Source organism: Panthera uncia (genome assembly GCF_023721935.1).
Source record: "Panthera uncia isolate 11264 chromosome A3 unlocalized genomic scaffold, Puncia_PCG_1.0 HiC_scaffold_11, whole genome shotgun sequence".
NCBI lineage: Eukaryota > Metazoa > Chordata > Mammalia > Carnivora > Felidae > Panthera > Panthera uncia.
The window spans coordinates 57,753,971-57,775,308 of record NW_026057578.1 but is presented as its reverse complement, the minus strand read 5'-3'; the positions used below and the strand labels follow the sequence as shown (position 1 = coordinate 57,775,308).

At 42.8% G+C, this 21,338-nt stretch overlaps 1 protein-coding gene across 5 annotated transcripts in view; it reads right to left on the bottom strand.

Moving 5' to 3' along the window:
* The window catches only part of TBC1D8 (TBC1 domain family member 8), a 111,599-nt gene that overhangs the window by 45,606 nt on the left and 44,655 nt on the right, over positions 1–21,338 (bottom strand). For all 5 annotated transcript variants that reach the window (XM_049651357.1, XM_049651353.1, XM_049651354.1 and 2 more), the window contains exons 3-4: positions 6,697–6,815; positions 1,899–2,127 (exon numbers count right to left, since the gene is read on the bottom strand). In XM_049651357.1, the coding sequence (XP_049507314.1) occupies positions 1,899–2,127; positions 6,697–6,815 (348 nt within the window). The remainder of the gene's footprint in view (positions 1–1,898; positions 2,128–6,696; positions 6,816–21,338) is intronic.

Here is a 21,338-nt window from a genome sequence, read left to right as displayed (position 1 = left end):
ATAATGTTTTCAGTGCTTCAGTAATTTAAAAGGCCACAGATCTTCTCAGGCTTGAGAAGAAACTGCTTCAGCTACTTCTAGTTGCTTTCACGTAAGTCTCTTACACAAACACACATAGACACTCTATAATCATCAACTTTCACTTCATTAAGCATCTACTCTGTGAAAGCCCTGCACTTAGAAAAAAGCTCAAATAGAGAAAACAGACATGTAAAATAAGCAACCACTAATTTGACAAAATCAAACAGAAACACAAACATGGTTTTGGGAAAGTCCCTGGAGGTGATAAAATCTGAACTGATTTTGAGGGGTGAACAGGAATTTCCAAACAGGCACAAGAACGGGGAAGAGAAATTAATTTTGAGAAGCATTTCAAGGGGCGCCTGGGTGGCTCTGTCGGTTGAGCACTGGAATCTTGATTTTGGCTCAGGTCACGATCCCAGGGTCGTGGGCCCAAGTTGGGCTCTGCACTGTGTGTGGAGCCTGCTTAAGATTTTCTCCCTCTGTCTCTCTCTCTCTCTCTCCTTCTGTTCCTCTCCTCTTCTCATGTTCTCTAAATAAAATTTAAAAATTTTTTTGAGAAGTATTTTAGAAAGTACAAGAATAAGGATCATCAAGATTAGGTCAGAGTACACGAGGGTGGGGAAAGGCTATGTACGCAGAGTGTATGTACTGGAGCATCAGACGGAGGCTGGCAGCGTGAGAAAGAGAAGTGATGACCCTGTGCAGGAAGCTGGTTCAGCAAAATTCAAGAGGAGCCCTTCCCACTGGTTAAACTTGAAATGTAAACTTAAATGCAGGAAGAAAAAAAAAATTCTGCATATAAACACACACACACACACACATATATATATATATATATATATATATACACTCATTATATATATATATTATATATACTCATTGTACTCATATAAACACACACACACACACACATATATATATATATATATACACACTCAGTTTATATACACACAGCTTCCATCCTGCATGGGTGCTTGAAACAGTATTTGGTTCCAAAAGAAGTTTCAGTGGGAATGACTTTTTTAAAATTCAATATACAATTGACATTTGTGGCTTTTCTTTTCTTACCTGGGAATTCCATCATCTAGCATGGCAATGGTCAGTGGATAAATGTGCGAAAAGTTAATTACTACCTGAATCTCAAGTGGACCCAGGTGAAGAATTCCTTCTGGTTCCAAGGAACAACTGTATATCTTGCTAGTTACTCTTCCGGGAGCAGTCATAACCTTCAGGGCTGGGAATTTTTAATTTTTTTAAAAATGTTTTTATTTATTTTTGAGAGAAAGAGACAAAGTGCTAGTGGGTGAGGGGCAGAGAGAGAGGAAGACACAGAATCCAAAGTAGGTCCAGGCTCTGAGCTGTCAGCACAGAGTCCAATGTGGGGCTTGAACTCACAAACCATGAGATCATGACCTGAGCCAAAGTCAGAGGCTTAACCAACTGAGCCACCCCAGGCTGGGAATTTTTTACATGCTCCCCAACCCCGCCCCCCCACCGGCCCCCGTTCATCTTAAGAAATAACATGTTCCACTCCTTTAGAAGTACTGGGGCCATCAGTTTTAACAACGTGTTTTCAGAATAAGATAAAGTAAAAAACCTGCAGGAGCTATATGAAGTGAGCTACACAGAAATGTTTAAGGCAATAGAAAAAATGAATTCTCACAAAATCAAAGCCCCTTAAGGGTAGCAGTATATATCAATATAATTGTCTGCACAAGTCATTTGGAAGTTAATCAAGTATCACTTATTATCATCTCAACTACTCATTTAAATCTTCTGTTCTCTAACTCTTCATCTTGTCTCAGGACAGCACAAGCATCCCGAGGGTCAACTTCATCTGTGAACGCCCAAATCGCTCCAAATGCCTCACTTACGTTCCTTGCCCAGGAAGAAGGAGTAGAAGCAGAGGTGGTTGATGCTGAGGTACAGCCAGCCTTGGCGGGGAACCCTGCCCTTCCAGCAGCAGCAGGAGTAATAGGTGACCAGCTTCTCCGCCTCCGGGAAGTTGAACCTGGCTTCGAACTTTACCAAGGCCTCTCGGAACTTCTCCGGCTCTTCTTCCTGCTCAGCAAGCCTGCTACTTGTCTCCTCAGCAATCAGAGCCTGCCACACAGAAAGATACAGGTCCCCTCGTTAGTGTAAGGGACGAGGGGAGGGACAGGCAGAAGCAGGGACAGCTGAGCACAGGCACCTAAGGAGTCTGCACTGCTCAACAACAGACATGCAGGGTGGAGGAGAGAAGTTCATCACACTGTCCACCACCCAGAAACATGGCCACACTCAAGGGGGTGGGGGGAGGGGAATGAGCTGGGAGGTAGAAAACCCAAGAACAAGTCTCTCACTTGGCCACTTACCAGCCCGGAGGCTTTGGACAAATCACTGACTTCTAAGCCTGAGTTTTCTAACAAATTACTATTTTATACCTCCCTGTTCTACCTACAGGAACAGGATGATCAAATTATTGGCTCCAGCATGAACCCAGTGCATCAACTTTAACGAACCACCCAAGTTTGAGTTATAAGTTAGTTGTTTTTAAAAGGCTAATGAATGTCGGGGCGCCTGGGTGGCTCAGTCAGTTAAGCATCTGACTTCAGTTCAGGTCATGATCTCACAGCGTGTGAGTTCGAGCCCCACATCGGGCTCTGTGCTGACAGCTCAGAGCCTGGAGCCTGCTTCAGATGCTGTGTCTCCCTCTCTCTCTGCCCCTTCCCTGCTCACACTCTGTCTCTGTTTCTCTCTCTCTCAAAACTAAACATTAAAAAAAAAGCTAATGAATGTCTTCCTCCTTAGATTCAAAAATTTTAGTACAAAGCCAACAGGTGCCTATCTGTGTGACATCTGACACCTTTCACTACCACTAAATATTCTACAGTCTTCTAAGGTAGAAAAGGAGTTATGTTGGCCAAGGTTGTAAACACCTCCAAAGCACTCAGGTGCACGAAGAGGCAAGACAGAAAAGAAAACATCTAAATGTACAACAGCTTTGCCAACAACAAGTAACAGCAAGGATCCTTTCTAAGTCTGGGGTAAGGCTATGGAAGTGTCTAACATAAGCTTGTGGCCTGTTCCTAAGGGGTGACAACTCGCTGACAAGATCAGAATTCTGATTCCCCACATTCTTGTATTTCATGAAAGGCTAGGTCCCTTAAGACAAAGCCACTTTTGGGGCAAAGCTACCATACCCTAGACTTTATAAGAGATTTTAGAAAATTATTTAGAAAACCTGAGAGTTTCTATTAAAGTAAGAATTATTTTTAAAATGAATCTGAAGGTTGATAAAATTTCAAGTGCTTTTCATTTCATTATGTTTTTCTTCTTTCCCAAATTTTATTTAACCAGACATTATAAAATAGAAAAGTTATAAGAAGTATGAATAATTTTAAAGGCATATGAATGGGGCACCTGGGTGGCTCAGTCAGTTAATCATCCAACTCTTCATTTTGGATCAGGTCATGATCTTGCTGTTGAGGAATTTGAGCCCCACGTTGGGCTCCATGCTGGCAGTGTGGAGCCTGCTTAGGATTCTCTCTCTCTGTCCCTTCCCCACTCACTTGCTCTCTCTGTCCCTCTCTCAAAATCAATAAACTTAAAAAAAAAAAAAATTAAAAAAAAGAAGCATACGTAATATAGGGGCACCTGGGTGGCTCAGTTGGTTGAGCATCTGATTCTTGATTTCAGCTCAGGTCATGATCTCCTGGTTTGTGGGATCGAGCCCTACATCAGGCTCAGTGCTGACAGTGTGGAGAATGCTTGGGATTGTCCCACTCTCCCATTGTCTCTGCCCCCACTCTCAAAATAAATAAACATTTTTTTAAAGTGTATCTAATATATAAAGCTCTGGACCATGAGGTATGAAGGGGATTTTAGGAAGGCTCTACAGCAAAGAGTCATGGATCCACTGGCTCCAGAGGCAGCCACAATGGTGGCTGTACAGACTCCTGACTTCTGTGGATTATTGCAGTGTCTGGTAACCAGCACAGCTCAAACCACAGGGATTTCTTTAAAGCTTCAGAGAGTAGCCAACTGTTCAGGATAGGAGTGGGAAAGCCTCAGTTTCTAATTCCTTTGGATGTTCCCAGAGGAAATGGAGAACCACCACTACATGTGGTGGCCCCAAAGGTATAACCCCATCTCAGACCACAAGAACCCCTCCATCCCCAGCCCCTGATCCAGACCAGCAGCCTCCCTCGGACTGTTTTTGTTTTGGTTTGGTTTTTGCTTTTTTAAGGCCTTTTAGCTTTGATGTGCAGGGGATCAGACTACACCATCCCAAAATACACCTCTTTGGCATAAGAATTATTCTGAAAACAACTGAGAAACAGCAGACACCAAAAAGGCTCTCTGCCCTCCTCCACTATTTGTCTAAAACAAGGATATCAATTCCCATTTGTGAAGGTATCTCCCTCTCCTGTGCCAGGAAGAGGAGGGTAACTCTAGACTCTGACCAGTGATGAGAGGGTAACAAACCTCACAAAAATAGCCCTTCTCTTCCTTTCATTTCCCCCTACACATTTAATTTACCTTCCCACAGTGTGCCACCCCTGGAAGCCAAATTCTTCTTTGTCCTGTCACTTCTCTACAAACATATGGCTCTTTGTTAAGATGCTGTATAAGCCCTACATTCTAACTACCCTTTTGAGTTACTCATCACTGAGTTTCCCCCTGTGCATGCATACTGCACGTGTTGATAAACTGGTTTTCTCATTAATTTGACTTTTGTCGGTTTAATCTCCAGGCCATGGGAGGAGAACCTAGGACAGTAGAGGGAAGGTTGCTTCCTCCTCTACAGAAGATTTCCTAAAGCCACTGTAGCAGAAATGAAATTTCCTTCCTCCAAATTAAAAGGAGAAACCCTAAATCAAAGAACCACCACAAGCTACGTTAGACTAAGGAGAAGGGAGATAAGTGTAAAAAATTACCATGAAATGGGCATTTCTGTAGCTAAGCCCCAGTGTGAGCTGACCCAGGGAACCAAGCTAGTCAGCTGAACCAAGCAAAGATGGTAACCCATGGGCTAGGTATGTCCCCACCACAGCCTGGGTCCACCTGCCAACTGCACAGGCCAAAGGTGACACTAAGAGGATACCTGCCTGGATTCAGGAGACCTTTGGTTTCCACCTGGCCCCACAAGTGTTCCTGATGCCCAGAGGAAAAGAATACTTCTGTTTTTGTCCCTTTAAAATCAAGAATTCACTTTGATGCCCTTTACTAAAAGCTGAAGCACTCAGGGTGTTAAAAAGACAAATTTTTGAAGAGAAAACAAAACAAAACAAAACAAAACAAAATCAATGGTCTGGGATATTTTACCCTCAAGGAGGAAAACTATTACAGGCTAACATGTTAAAATGTTTAATAAGAGATAACCTCAGAATGAGAAACAGTCTCTCCCTGCCTGAGAGGGCTTTTATTTATGTTTTTTTAATGTTTATTTTTGAGAGAGAGACAGAGTGTGAGTGGAGGAGGGGAGGGGCAGGGAGAGAGGGAGACACAGAAACTGAAGCAGGCTCCAGGCTCTGAGCTGTCAGCACAGAGCCTGATGTGGGGCTCGAACTCATGAACCGTGAGATCATGATCTAAGCCAAAGTTAGACAACCCACTAAGCCACTCAGGCACCCCTACGTGATAGGGCTTTTAAAACATTGGTTACCGGGGCGCCTGGGTGGCTCGGTCGGTTAAGCGGCCGACTTCGGCTCAAGTCATGATCTCGCGGTCCGTGAGTTCGAGCCCCGCGTCGGGCTCTGTGCTGACGGCTCAGAGCCTGGAGCCTGTTTCAGATTCTGTGTCTCCCTCTCTCTCTGACCCTCCCCCGTTCATGCTCTGTCTCTCTCTGTCTCAAAAATAAATAAACGTTAAAAAAAAAATCTTTTAAAAAACATTGGTTACCAATCATGTTATTGCAATGACAGTTATAGAAAATATAACTTACAGGAGATATTAACAGATACCTCCCAAAATATTCCTCTCTTGCTTCTCAAAATATAATTGGTTTTAATTCCATTTAATTAACATATTTCAAAAACAAACAGCCACTTTGAGGAAGAGGAAAGTGCCAGGTCCAACAAAATACAGTGACAAGCTGTCACAACTGCAAAAAGGAGGGAACAGCTAATTTAAGGAATCAAATAACAGGGGAATCTGGGTGGCTCAGTCAATTAAGTATCCGACTTCAGCTCAGGTCACGATCTCTTGGTTTGAGGGTTCGAGCCCCACATCAGGCTCTCTGCTGACAGCTCAGAGCCTGGAGCCTGCTTCAGATTCTGTGTCTCCTCTCTCTCCACCCCTCTCCTGCTCACACTCTATCTCTCTCTCAACAATAAACATTAAAAAAAAAGGAGTCAAATAATATTTTTTGCTCTGCAAATACATAAATCATAGCATTTTTTTTTCCTGAGACAAAAGAGGACCTTTCACTTTTTGTAAAGGTTAACAAAAACTTAGGCCTGAGAATGATGTGTGGATCTTTAAATTTCAGGTGTATTTTGCCCAACTGTCTGCAAAGTTTGACAGGTGACAAGTCTAACTCCTTTGACTGTGTATTAAAAGCTAAGATGTTCAGTTACAGTGGAGAAAACTTCAAACCTGGTCAAAAACGCTACAATGGCCAAAACATTATATGGAAGTTTGTAAGAAAGACGGGGAAATGAGGAGAAGCATTTCAATCAAAGGACCTACCTTTACCTTCCCTTTGACAAAGCTGGCAATGTCATCTTTATTATCAAAGACCGACAAAGTATGGAGGAGATTTTGCTCCAGCCAGTCCCAGTGCTGGTTTATTTCCTCTAATGTTGCACCTGGATTAGAACAGAGAAAGATGCTAAGGTTAAAAGTAACTCCTAGCACATGAACTCATTTGCCAAATATTATGAATGCTGTGTTTGTTATTAAAACACCTCGGTTTCTCACATCCTGGGCCACAGCAGACTTGGAAGGCCCCCTCCTTCGGAGACACGGTCTCCCTCACCACAGCACTGGGATTTGCAAACACCTGTCCACTGCCACATGGATGAGCCAGGTGACCAATCAGGTCACTCTTGGGATTGCTATGCGGACATTCCTGCCAGCCTCACTGATGCATGGACTTCCTACCACATCCACTCAAGGGATGGAAACATTTATAATTACGCAGCCATTCTGGGGGAAACAAGCCCCAGGAAGCAGGCCAATTCTGAACAGTCTCACATGGTTTATTTACCTTGTGTGAACAGGGATCCCTCAAGAGGGACCTCAGCCCAGGTTCACAGAGGAAAGAGCCTCTTGAGAAAGCGCTGCAGGTTGCCCAAGGGTGTCGCCACTTGCAACAGGCACCATTAAATACAGCAACAACCTAGGAAATCTCCAGGTTTACCCATCTATACTTCGTATCATTCACAACCATATCCATTAAGAACATTCATAAAAAGAGGTTGTATAATGCATGCTAAAAAACACAGAAAGTTAAGTCCTATATAGCAAGTTAATTTCTTTCAAAGTCAATTAAAAAAAAAACAACACTCCATTACTGAAGCATTAGGCAACACTGTTACCAAAAAGCTTAGTTATTTTAGTATTTCCTCTCAAGGAGCCTCTTAGTACTCTCCATTAGACAACGAGCACCTTGATACGGTGACCATGACAGCTCCTAGTGAAGGACCTGGCACACAACACGTGCTCCAAAAAGTCCCCTGACTTGAAGCAAGCATGGTCCTGGACAAGAAAAGGCACATGTGCATCAGGTGTGTGTAGAAAGTAAACAGATACAACGCCCAGCTAAGAGGATCATATTTCCCAAATGGGAAGCACGAGATACTCTAACTTCAAAGGTTAAGGGCTACCAAACACCAGCGCAGAATAAGCTTGCCGATGTGTAAGGCACAGTGGTCAAAAGAGCCACATGCCACTTCACAAAAGCCAGATAGGCATTTTGTTGACACCAAACTTTGTGAATGCTGTTTGCAGCCTTCCTCGCTGTAGAGTTATAGATGCACGTAGGGATCTTAGGAAAACCTCAGGCATAGAATGCCAGAGAACTCACTCCAGACTTGTGCACTTGGGGTCAGTGAGTATCAAGAACATCTGTGTTAGGATGTCTCCTTGGGAAGGAGTCATCAGAGCAATCGAAGAGAATTCTTCATAAGGAAAAGAGCGCTCTGGTCTCTCTTCCTCTTCCTATAAGGAATCCCATCATGGGGGCCCCACCCTGCGGACCTTCTCTAAACCTAATTAGCTCCTGAGGTCCAACCTCCAAATACTATCACATTGGCGGCTGAGGCTTCAATGTATGAACATGGGGGAGGGAGACATCATCCAGGGCACACCAACCAGTGATCTGCCCAGCCTTCCGTCAGCGCCCCCCCCCACCCCAGTCTTGCTCTTTAAGGTGGGGTTTAGGAGAGCCAGCTCTGGGCAGGCATGGTCAGGATCCTCTGACTCTCCATCCCCCTCCCATCCAGGGGGCCCTTGTGGTGGGAACCCCTGGCCCCTCAGGCTCTCCATTCCTCTTACAAGGGGGATAGATCCTTTTAAAACAAAATCAAACCAAGCGGTTCCACGTTTCACAGCATGACTCTCGTGAAGCTTCTAAATGTTGTCTAGCTGAACTCCGGCCCCACACTGTCTGTGTGGTTCCTCACATTCAGTACTGAGGCGCTTCAGGCAGACGTCAGTTTTGCCCACCTTTGGCTTCAATATCTGTCATTTAGCATCCTCCAATAGCAACCGTGTAGGTGTTAGTCACAAAAAACATCTCCTAAATCTGTGGGTCAGCAATGGTGTCTTCCTAGCTGGCAGACAGTACATCACACCATTGAGAGAGAGTCCTTCGGTCTTCACTGAAGCCAATAAACTTGCACAGGTGCCTTGGGGATGCCTGGGCCTCTGCCCTTCTCTTTAAGGTTTACTCTTTCTAGGTCTTTGTCCTTTATTATCTATTATAATAAAACCAACTGGTCAGAATATTTTTTCTTTAAAGCTTATTTATTTTTGAGAGAGACAGAGAGAGAGAGAGCGCGCGCGCGCAGGGGAGGGACAGAGAGAAAGAGAGTCAGAGAGAATCCCAAGCAGGCTCTGCACTGTCAGCACAGAGCCTGATGTGGGGCTCGAACTCATGACCTTAGCTGAAATCAAGAGTTGGATGCTTGACTGACTGAGCCACCCAGGCGCCCTGGTCAGGGTATTTTTAATAAAAGCAAAGAATAAATGGGAAAAATTATCTTTATTGGTCACCAATCTTTTGAGTATGAGAACTTCTTTCTTGGAAGGAAGGAAGGAAGGAAGTAAGGAAGGAAGGAAGACAGACCTTAGCGGAATGAGGAAGAACAAGAGAAAGGAGAAGACTCACCTTTGCGACCTTTCTGTTCCAGGGACTAGGTCACTGCTGTGTAATGAAGACTGAATGAGGAAATGGTGGCTCAAGCACCTCTCCGAGGTCAAATATACAGAATGAAAGGCAAGAGCAGGGTATGAACTCATTCTCTACAACCCTGAAGTACTCTGGGGCCCTCCCCTAACAAGCTACATTTCAATTTCTTTTTTTTTTTAATTTTTTTAATGTTTATTTATTTTTGAGAGAGAGAGAGAGAGAGACAAAGTGCGAGTGGGGAGGGGCAGAGAGAGAGGGAGACACAGAATCCAAAGCAGGCTCCAGGCTCTGAGCTGTCAGCACAGAGCCCGACACGGGGCTTGAACCCACAAACCACGAGATCATGACCTGAGCAGAAGTTGGATGCTTAACTGACTGAGCCACCCAAGCAACCCATCAATTTCAAAGTAACATTTACATAATCTTTAGGTCCATTACTTCCTCTGGCCTGACACTTAAAAAAAAAACAAAAACAAAAACAAAAAAACCATTTTGTGTTTGTACTTAAGAGTCTTTCCAATTTCCTGAATGCATCTTCCTTCCTGGATGACATGAAACAGGTTTTCATTTATCCCATTAAGCTCACAGGTCCAGCACAGTTAATTGTTAACAGCTAAACAAGGAGGTTGTCCTCAACTGATAACCGCAGACACCATGAATAAAACTATAATCAAGCCCCAACAGTGTAGCACATGGAATTAAGAATTGAGACAAAGTCATAAAAATGTACGCCTCTATTCTTTAAAAGAGTCTTCTACCTACGGGGAGAAGCTTATGACAGGGAAAGATAATTCTAAAATAAAACCAAGCCTACACCTTGAGAGAGAAAATAGGCACATAAAAATACAAAAATCTGTCACTGAGCCACAGTTAGATTTCATTACAATCTGCCCTGTTGTTGAATAGAAGATATAGCTGTATGTCTCTCCTGGCCAAGACAATCAATATGATGAAACTTTTCCACCCTACTGTCTTCCATTTCCTACAAAAGTTGCCAAATGGCAGGGAAATTTTCCAAACTATAATTTCCTCTGCAGGGAAGTCTTATGATAGGCTTCCAAAATACTATAAATCAGTGCAAACCAACTGCATGTCCTCGGCCCCAAAGGACTAAAAAGGAAAGTCACTAACAGAGCTCACACACCAAAGTTCTGAATCGATGCTGTAGCCAGTCTTCCCAAATTACACAAAGTAACCCAACAGAAAATAGCTTTTGAAAAAATGAAAAAGAGAATATGTGTCACTTTATAAGGGCAACCACTGATTGTAAAGTATTTGTTAGAGGTAAGTACACATACATAAATATTTTTCTGTCTGTGAGTCATGCTCAAAAAATGTTGGAGGGGCACCTAGGTGGCTCAGTCTAATAAGCATCCGACTTCGGCTCAGGTCACGATTTCACGGTTTGTGAGGTCGAGCCCGGCATCAGGCTCTCTGCTGTCAGTGCAGAGCCCGCTTTGGAACCTCTGTCCCCCTCTCTCTCTGCTCCTCTGCCCCCTCAAGGATAAGTAAACATTAAAAAAAAAAAAAAAAAGTTGGAAAGCCACCACATCACAGACATACGAGTGGCAGGAAATGCAAAGAGAAAAATAAGAACATGAGAAAGTGTCACCACTGAAGAGGCAGAATGATAAAAAGTCTACAAATGAACAACATAGCAATATTCCCACTGCTTCTGCTACAGGTCTTCCAAAACCAAGACGGAGGAGAGTTGTTCTGGATTGAAGTGTATCCCTTGCCCCAGACAAATGCATATGCTGAAGCCCTAACCCCCTAAAATGACCATATTTGCAGACAGGGACTTGAAGGAGGTCATTAAGGTTAAATGAGGTCATAAGGGTGGCGCCTGGGTTGGAGAGAACTCAGTGCCCTTTTGAGAAGAGGAAGGGGGGCACCTGGGCGGCTCAGTTGGTTAAACGTCCAACTCTTGATTTCAGTTCAGGCCATGATCTCATGGTTTCGTGAGTTTGAGCCCAGCATTGTCAGCCCCACTGTCAGCATGGAGCCTGCTTTGGGATTCCTTATCTCCGCCCTCTGCCCCTCCCCCTGCCAAGTAAATAAACAAACTTTAAAAAAAAAAAAAAGTCCACTTTAAAAAAAAAAAGAAGAGAAAGAGACACCAGGAATGACCATGTGAGGATATAGGGAGAAGGCAGCCATCTGCAAGCCAAGGGGAAGGGCTTCAGGAACAACCAATCCCGCCAGCTCCTGGATCATGGACCTCCAGCCTCCAGCACTGAGAACCAATAAATATTGGTGTTTAAGCCACCCAGTCTGTGGCAGCCCTAGGAGGCCAATATAGCTGTTTAAAACCACACTTTATAGGAATACTGTGGATTTTAACAGAAGTCCAAATGGCAAAATTATACCCTGTTTTATTAAGACAAAATAAGACTTCTATTTCCCAAGAAAATTAAAGTTCAGAGGATCGTAAACATTACCCACACAAGAACTCAAATCAGATTTATAAATGCTGATGCAAAACTAAAATCCAGGATTAGAAGCCCCAATTAGGCACAGATCAAACAACCATGATGATTTATAAATTACCAACTCTAAGGCAGAACAGCCGTAGGTGGTAGACACAGGACATTTTCTGAATTCTTAGCATGTTCCCAGGCATTTTGTAGATATGTCATACACTTGACATTGTTTATCTTAATAAAAATAGCACAAGGTAGGTGGTATTATTTTCTGGGTAAGAAAACTCAGGGCAGAGAAGAGCCAAGCTCAAGGCCACGTCTCCGGGCTCCTAAGGCCTCACTCTATCGTAACACACAGTGGAGATGGGAGCCTGGGGAGCTGGGTGGGCAGTTCCCAAGAGCTGAGTCACTTTCAAACTCACACACAGTATTTATTCGCCTAGGTTTTCTCCAGGGAGGTTTTCAGGAAATAAAACAAGCATCTCATTGTCTATACCTACAGCTTCTGCACGAACACAGCCATAAATAACATGACCCAAGCTTCAGTTTTAAAAAGCAACTGTTTCTCTCTGCTTAATAACTACCCAAATGAATTAAGGGTCTTTCGTGGCCATCGAAATCCTAATTTACAATGAATGGGCATTCCATGTGCATAGCTCAGATCTGTTCCTTTGAAATAGTACATTTCTCTATTGTCCAAACACTAAATATCTACCATCAAATGCCTGGACTAAAAGCCATATGGACCATAAAGGGGCTAATTAAAAGCAACACTACCATTTCTCAATTTCATGTAACACATCGTATACAGAGTAACTCAAAAACAGCATTTGAGTAAAAATCACAAATGAGCAGGGGAGAGGGTTGAACCAAAGCCTTTAATTTTCAGAAACCTCACATTCTTCAAGTGGATATTCTAACATCTAATCCACGCCTGAAGCAGCATCTTTACAGAAACCTGTGAAAGCCCAATATCAACATCACGTCATCATGACTGACAGTATTTTCACACATACACATCTATGTTGCTTAAGAAAATAAGTTTTAAATACTTTTACGTAATTTCCTTGACCTTTTCTGCCTTCATATTAAGTCCCTAAAAGTATTTGCAATAAGTGAAAAGACCAACCTCCCTGACACTGAAAGTAAAATATTTTTAATTTGCAACTGAAACCGTCATTAAAATGTCCTTGTATTAGTGCCATTAGAAACACTTCTCAGAATTAGAAGCAAAGGAGTAAGAAAATTTGATCATTAACCAAAGGAAAAAAAAAATCAATAGAAATGGAACCAGAAAGGACATAGATAAAATAATCTGTAGACAAGGATAGAAACAGCCATTATAAATATACTCCAAATATTCAAAAAGCAGAGGAAAGCATGAGGATGGTGAGAGACCACATGAAAGATATAGAGAAAGAACCAAATCAAACTTTTAGGGATGGAAAAACAGTGTCTAAAATCAGAAATACACGAATGGGATTAAAAGTAAACTACACATTACAGGAAAAAAAAAAGAGTAGGGAACGAGGACATAGTGATTAAAAACTAAAATGAAAAGCAGAAGGAAAGGGATTAACAAGAGAAATAACAGAGCATCAGTGAGCTGTGGAACAGCAGCAAGCAGTCTACTAATTGGAGTCCCAGGGGGAAGGGGGGGGGGGGAGAACAGAGGCCAGAGAACAGAAAAATATGTATATATTGGAAAAAACAGCTAAAATTCTTTTCCAATTTGATGAACACTATAAACACACAGATCCAAGTATCTCAACAAACCCGAAGCAGAAAAAGCATCCAGAAAATCACATAAATGCATATCTATTGCAACTGCTGAAAGCCAGTGATAAAGAAGAAAAAAAGACAATAATTATAGAGCAACAAAGAATGACAATAGATTTGTCAGAAACAATGCAAGCCAGAAGACATAGAAGAACAGCTTTAAAAGTATTAATTTAAAAAAAAAGTTAATTTACAAGTACTTGAAAAAAATTAGTGAATTCATGTATAACTTGGGAATAATAAAACCTTCCTAACCATGCCTCAAAATCATAAAGTATAAAAGAAAGGCATTCTAAATCCCACTACATTAAAAAAACCTCTAGGAGGTAAAACACATCAAATGCAAAGCCACTAAAGGATGTGACAAACTGGAAAAAGATTTTTGTAATTTCATTTCCCAGATAAAGGACTAATATTCCTTTTTTTTTTTTTTTTTTTAACGTTTATTTATTTTTGGGACAGAGAGAGACAGAGCATGAACGGGGGAGGGTCAGAGAGAGAGGGAGACACAGAATCGGAAGCAGGCTCCAGGCTCTGAGCCATCAGCCCAGAGCCCGACGCGGGGCTCGAACTCACGAACCGCGAGATCGTGACCTGAGCCGAAGTCGGACGCTCAACCGACTGAGCCACCCAGGCGCCCCAGGACTAATATTCCTAATACAGAGACAATGCCTAAAAATTAAGGGGAAGAAAAAAGCAGAGGATAAGAACAAGGAGTTTCTGAAAACAGCCCTAAACGTGAAAAACACTCAACGTCCTCATAATAAAAGGACAGCAAATGAGAAATATGCAGAAACACCTATGAGGCTGACAGAAAGCCAGAGGTTTGACAAGAGATCCAATGACGAAATCTGGGAAAGCAGGTACTTTCATCCATTGCTGATGGTAATGTTTTCCAATGCACAAATCTAAGGGAGGGAGGGGAATTTAGTAATATCTAAACAAAGCTTCATATTCATTTACTAGAGATGGGATTGCGAGATTGAAAGGGTGATCTAGCCCTATGATTCAGCAGTAAAGGTACAAAACTATTTGCCAGGTTACTCACTGAGACGTTGCCATGGCCAGGGATGAAAACACCACAAATGGCCTTCATTAGGGAACAGGCTGAATAAACTATGGTACTCCTACAAAATGAAAGACAAAACAAAGGAGAAGATAATCTCTGCTCTCTGATATAGAATGATTTCCAGGATATGTCCCTAAGTGAACAAGGGCAAGGGACAGAACATAGTATGTGTGACCTTTGTAAAAACAGGGTGGGAGAATGTATCGTATATTTGTAAAACAAAACAGTAGAAACCTAAGTCAGAAAAAGACAGGTTTCCTAATAGCAGAGGGAAGGAGGCAGGGAGGGGACAGCAGTGAAAGCCTGGCTCCTTTACACATATCTTGTTTACAGATTTTATAGGTTTGATTAAGGAATCATAAAAGAGTTTTCCTTTTTTTTTTTTTTTAAGGTTAAACCAATAAAGGAAAAAAGTAATCCCTAATTTAAGTAAATGGATAGACTTATCAGGTTATTGAAATGATTACACAGAGAAAATAGGTATTTTAAACAATGTTGACTATACATCCATAATTAAATATATTCTAAGGCCAAACAGAGCTGCAAAACCTTAAATTTCATTCGGCACTCTTATTGTTAATATTGGTATTATTTAGAAATAATATGTATGTGGATGTAGATGTGAGATAGTCAGAAAATTATGTATTGTTAGAAATCAAGATTTTCAATGTATAAGAGAAAAATATAAAATCAAAGCTAAGTTATAACTATGCAGTTTTACAGTTGAATTAGAAAATTAATATGGACTCATAATTGGGGTGCCTGAGTGGCTCAGCTGGTTAAGATCCAACTCTTGATTTTGGCTCAGGTCATGATCTCACAAGTTTGTAGGTTCGAACCCCACATCAGGGTCTGCAATGACAGTGTAGAGCCTGTTTGGGATTCTCCCTCTCCCCCTTTCTCCCTCAGCCCCTTCCCTGCTCACACTCTTTCTCTCTTATAAAATAAATAAACCTAAAATTTTTTTTTAAATATGAACTCACGATTTATGTTGCTTTTTCATAACACACACTTCTTAGCTCATGCTTATTTGAAAAGCCTTAGAAGCAGTGGCAACCCAGTAACAATGAAGGACCCTACACCAGACTGTGGCCCCTATATACCGTTCTCCACTAAAAGGAACCAAGGGCTACTGGAAAAATGGTGGATCCACACAAGAGGAATAAAAATGCACAAGATGAACCTTTAACATCTCACTGGTCAGAAAACAAAGAAGCACTCAAAGGTGACTGGGAGCAGGACCACGTGCCGGAAGCCACAGGAAAGGGCTCCAAGAGGCAGATGAGCCTGACAAGCACAATCTGAGCATGACAAAGGACTACAATTAACAGATGCACACTGGATGTATAAAAACTCCTGGCGTCTACTGTGCACTGTACAATCCTCCCAACTTCCTGTACTTTGAAAATTTTCATGATAAAATATTGGGAGTGAGGAGCACTTTAAACTTTAAAACGATACTAAAAAGGGAGAGGGTGGGAAGAAGGAAAAACCTGAAACAATTCACTGTCACCACTGCAGATCACCGGGGCACCCACTCCTCACGCTAATAGGCAAGTAAAGCACCAACATCAGCATTCTCCTCCCCTCTTTTCTGAATGTACCACATCTCAGGGTGACCAAGTAACCCCAGTTAAGGAATTAAAGCTCTTCTACACAGTCAAGCTGAAGCTCAGGGCTGTGAAAGCACAAATTGAGTTAGGGGGGTAGGAATCACCACTTTATGACATGTAGAGAAAAAGTTAATTGGGCAGGTGTTTACAACAGGTGAAACCACTAGATGAAAGGTTGAAGGGGAAGAAGGCAATGAAAAGGGGCACCTGAACTCATTAGCTGGTCTAAGCATCACTAAGAGTAGGACATGCAGGGGATACATGCCTGCTGAGAGGACATGGTATAAAAGATGTGGAACCACCTATCAGGTATCTTTTTTTTTAAAACTGTTGGGGGCATCTGGATGGCCCAGTTGGTTAATCAGTCCAACTCTATTTCAGTTCAGGTCGTGATCTCATGGTCGTGACATGGAGACCCTCATTGGCTCTGAACTGGGTGTGGAGCCTGCTTGAGATTCTCTCTCTCCCTCCCTCTGCCCCTCTCCCCCACTCGTACTTTCTCTCTAAAAAATAAAATAAAATAATAATAATAAATAAAATTTAAAGACACTAAACCTGAATTTAACTGAACGTTTCCAAGTACCCCCCAGTCTGGGGGACATACAAGGAGGTGAGCCCTATAAACAGAAGCGTAGCATACACGACATTCTATGTAAAAACTGACCCAATTTCTTCACCAAGTCAATGACTTGGGGGAAAAAAGCAGGGTGGGGGAGGGTTTCCCGACTAAAGGAGACAAGAGACACAACCACCCAGTGAAGTGTGTGGTCCCTCTTGAATGTGGATTAGAACCATCCAGACCTATATGAAAGACTCTTTAAGCAGACATGCAGCCTTGGGATGGAGAGTACACATGACATCAGAGAGTCCCAGTTAACTCCACGAGTTTAACGATGCCACTGTAGGGGCAAAAAAATGGCCATAGATTCAAAGATCTCTACTAAAATATGTAGAGGTGAAACACCAATTTCTAGGATTTGCTTTAAAATACACATCAGAGGGGTGAGGAGAAGGCAGAGAATAAGAAATAAAGCAAAGTGGGGAAAACCATGACCCGAATGCACCTGTGTTCTGATCCCCACGCATGGGCCTGGAGGATGTAATTATAATGTCCTCACTCCTCTGGGGTATGTTTGAAAATCCTCACAATGAGAAACACTTTAAAATCTCTTTTTAACAAAAACAAGTCATCAACTTGGATAAACTGACCTCCACACCTGAGGAAGAGTATTTTGTAAAATCAGAAGTGAAAACAGAGCAAGAAAACAGATTCAATGCAGGTCATATCTATTCTGAACTACGTCCAGCAACAAATCAGGACTTAGGTAAGGACAGACTTCATGGGGAAGAATTATTTCAAGTGGGAGAAACAGGGCCTGTTGCAAGAGAGGCAGGGGGCCATGGCTACCTGGAGAACGCAAGACAGTGTGGTCTGCAAGTGTCTACCCAGGTTAAAAGCATGGGTTTTTTAAATAGGACTTTTGACCTTCAATTTACTAAGTCTAAAAGTTACACTCAGGATTTTCTTGCTTTTAAAAATAATTATAAGCAACATCCCTCATGGACAAACATCTTCAGTGAGTTTAATTATTTGAGCATAAGCAAAATTATTTAAACCAGTAGGACCCTGGTGACAGAAACTCCCCAAATGAAAAGAAGCATTAGCCATGGCATGTCTCAGCCATTTCCGAGTGTAAATCCTACACGGAAAACGCCAGTTAGTATTATTGAAGGAAATCCCAAGCAACTAAAAACAAATGTGACAACTCACATTGAGTGACCTCAGAGTGCGCACCCCAAAAAAAGTTCTTACTTTCCTCCTGCAGGGCTGCCTCTCAGTTTTTCCTTGAAGTGCACAGTGAGTTCTGTTCTTGAAAAAAGATCTGGCTGGCACTTCCTTTGCTGCCCTGGCACCAAGTTAACCAAGACACTAATCTGATCCACCCTGGAACATTTCCTCCTGTAATAAAATTCTCTCTCCAAAGACAAAGCAAACAGTGATGCAGAATACAAGAAACTAAAACGCCAGCCACGGTCAAGGGCAGAGATAAGAAACATCAGAATGAACACTTGAAGAGAACGTTCTAGAAGGACCTGTGCCTGAGCTACCCAGTGAGGCACTCGATGCAAGATGTGGCCCTGGCAACTTACTAAGCAACTTAGGCCTTGCTTCCTCCCTCTCCAAAGTCAGCAATTATACATACCTATACGTTGTTAAAAGGAACAAATAAGGAAAGTGTGTGAAAGGAAAGTATTTTTTAAGCTGGAAAGCCTAACTGCTGTGATTCTCAATTTTTAAAAACCTATGCCACATATTTTGTTAGCAACACTACCACAGCTTCCTTTAATGGAACTTGGAAATTTCAAAGTCTTGTATTTTTTTTTTCATTTTCCAAATTGAAAATATTAACTAAGTTTTTTCAAACTACCCACTTACTCCCTCTCAAGATGCAGGTATGCCTCTGCCCACCCAGGTGGGCACCTCGCCCTGGTCTGCTTGAAAATCTCTGTACTCTACTGGTGTTAAGATGTGTCATGGCATCGTCATGCCCACCTACTTACCTTTCCCCCATTTTCCTGCTCTCCCTTTCCCTCAAAACCATGGGCCTAGACCTTACTAGAAAGGTGAAAACTTGGCACAGCAATAGCACAGAGAGCCACCTACTAACAGGAACACGAAATGATAAATCGCTAACTCACAGCCAGGCATGGCCTGGACTTTTCAACTGCAGGATAAAGCACAGGCTGAGACATCAGATGAGAAACCCCAACAAAGTCTCCTTGCTCTTCCAGGGTCCCCATGAGCTCTTCATGCTTAGGTGTCAATTCAGTCAGAAGCTGGCCCACCCCAGGCTGGAGCCCTAGACCTCTCATCTCCTCCCCCTACTCTTCCCTCCTGCCCCAACCCGGTCCGGGAATTGGCTCCGGGAATTGACTCTCCTGGTTCCCCACACCACGTCCTTGCTTTCTACTCATGCACCAATCATTATATCCAATATCAAAGGGAAAGTAGACATGCAATAGAAGGTTACTCGGTCATAAAAAAAAAAAAAAAAAAGGAAATTCTGACACCTGCTGCAACATGGATGAACCCTGAGGACACTATGCTAAGCGAAATAAACCAGTTACAAAAACACAAATACTGTATGATTCCACTTATATGAGGAACCTAGAGTAGTCAAACTCACAGAGACAGAAAGTATAGTGTATTGGGGAGGGGGCTGGCAGGGAGAGAGGAATGGGGAGGTCATGCTTAATGGACAGAGTTTCAGCTTGGGAAGATGAAGAATTTCTGGAAATGGACAGTGGAGATGGTTGCACAACAATGTGAACGTACTTAATGCCACTGAACTGTGCACTTAAAAATGGTGAAGATGGCAAATTTTAGGTTATATATGTTTTACCACAGTAAAAAAAAAAAATGCCTTCTTTCTTCTCTTCTTTCTTTCCTTCTCTTTCTTTCTTTCTGTTTTTAAAGAAAGCAAGATCCCTCTTTCGCAAGTTTTTCTACTGTCAATGGTGCTGGTGGCTCAGTACAGAGCTCCTGACCCAGGCCCTCACCCAGCCATAGAATTTCCCTGCTGTGGCTTCTCAGAAAGGGCCGAGAAGTCTTGTTTGTGACCTCATGCCCCCTCTCTCACTCCTCACATACAGGACACTGACGTGCTGAACCCATCACCTTTTCTGAGTAACCGACTACTTACTCATCCCTAAAGCCAGAGTCCCTACTTGACTGCTTTGGCTTATTTGCACACCTACTACTATTTGCTTAATACCAGGCTCTATCTACCCTGGACACTGGAGGGTTAGTGGTGAGCAGGACTCTGAGAAAACTTTTATTTTCATTAGAGAGGTAGACAACAAAGAAAGTTGAGTGACAGCACAGGTAAGTGCTGGAGGGGTTCCACCGGCAGAGTGGGGGGAGCGGTTGGCAGGGGGTGTGTGTGGGGTCTCTCGGAGGGGGCATCTGAGCTCCAACCTGAAAGACAGGGCATAGTCCTCCTCACCCTCTTCTAAACAAGTGCTCACTCTCATCATGTGTCTTTTATCCAGCGAGGCCAGTAAAGTCCATAAAGCCTTGAAATTCATGGCATGTCAGTTAAAAAATAGTAACAACTTATTGCTTATCTCTTTTAACCACAATCATCCACAGATCTGCTGCCAAATAATATTGCTCACCCATGGCATTCTCTACCTAGCTCTTCTACCTCTGCTTAAAAGCAAATAGAAGAAAAAAATTATTCTCAAAAGCTCTCCTATGTCTCCCCATCCTGCCGTGCAAACAGCCGAAATCAAATGAAGATATAAATCGTTCTTGCAGGCCACTCTTCCTGTCCCTGCCCACGTCCTGGTGCCGCCCAGGCCCTTCCTACAGTTCTTGTTTGTGCTTTATCTGAGACTTAAAACCCTGGGCAGGGATCCTTTCTCAATGCTCAAGACACAATAAAATATTAAATATGGTTGAGTCAATATCACAGTGCAGGATGCCCACATAACTCCCAGAAGAGGCCTAAGTATCTAAATCAATACCACAAGCCCAAGCCCCTCCCCGTTCTCTCTTCCCTAACCCAAGAAAAGCAGCACTGGAAAGAACCGCTGCTTACACAGGGGACATTCTGTGGGCAATACAGCACAAGAACATGAAGCATCTGTAGACCTGCCATGGGTCAGGTCCAAGGCAAATACTCAGCCAAGTGGAGACTAAAAAAAGCAGATCCTTGAGATCCTGGCTCAAGAGAAAGAATGTTCTAGGAATTCAACCTGCTCGGAACTACACTGCCAGTGGTAGACGGGGTGTAGGGGAAGCAAGCGTAAGCTGCTACAACCTTTACAGCATGCAGCTTGGCAAATATATGTACAGATGGCCTTAGAAAGTACATGCCCCTGACACAGAACTTCCTTACTATGTGCTCGTCAAGGGCCTTGCCACCTCTCACCTTCCTAATCCTCGGGCCTGCTGGACCTGCCACTTCCAGGTTGCTCTTTGTATCCCCCAGGGCCCTCTAACTCCAGGTGGAGGAAAACTCCCCTCACACACTCACCAAGGAACCCTGACACCAAGCACATGTCTGGTACGTGACAGTCACCCAACA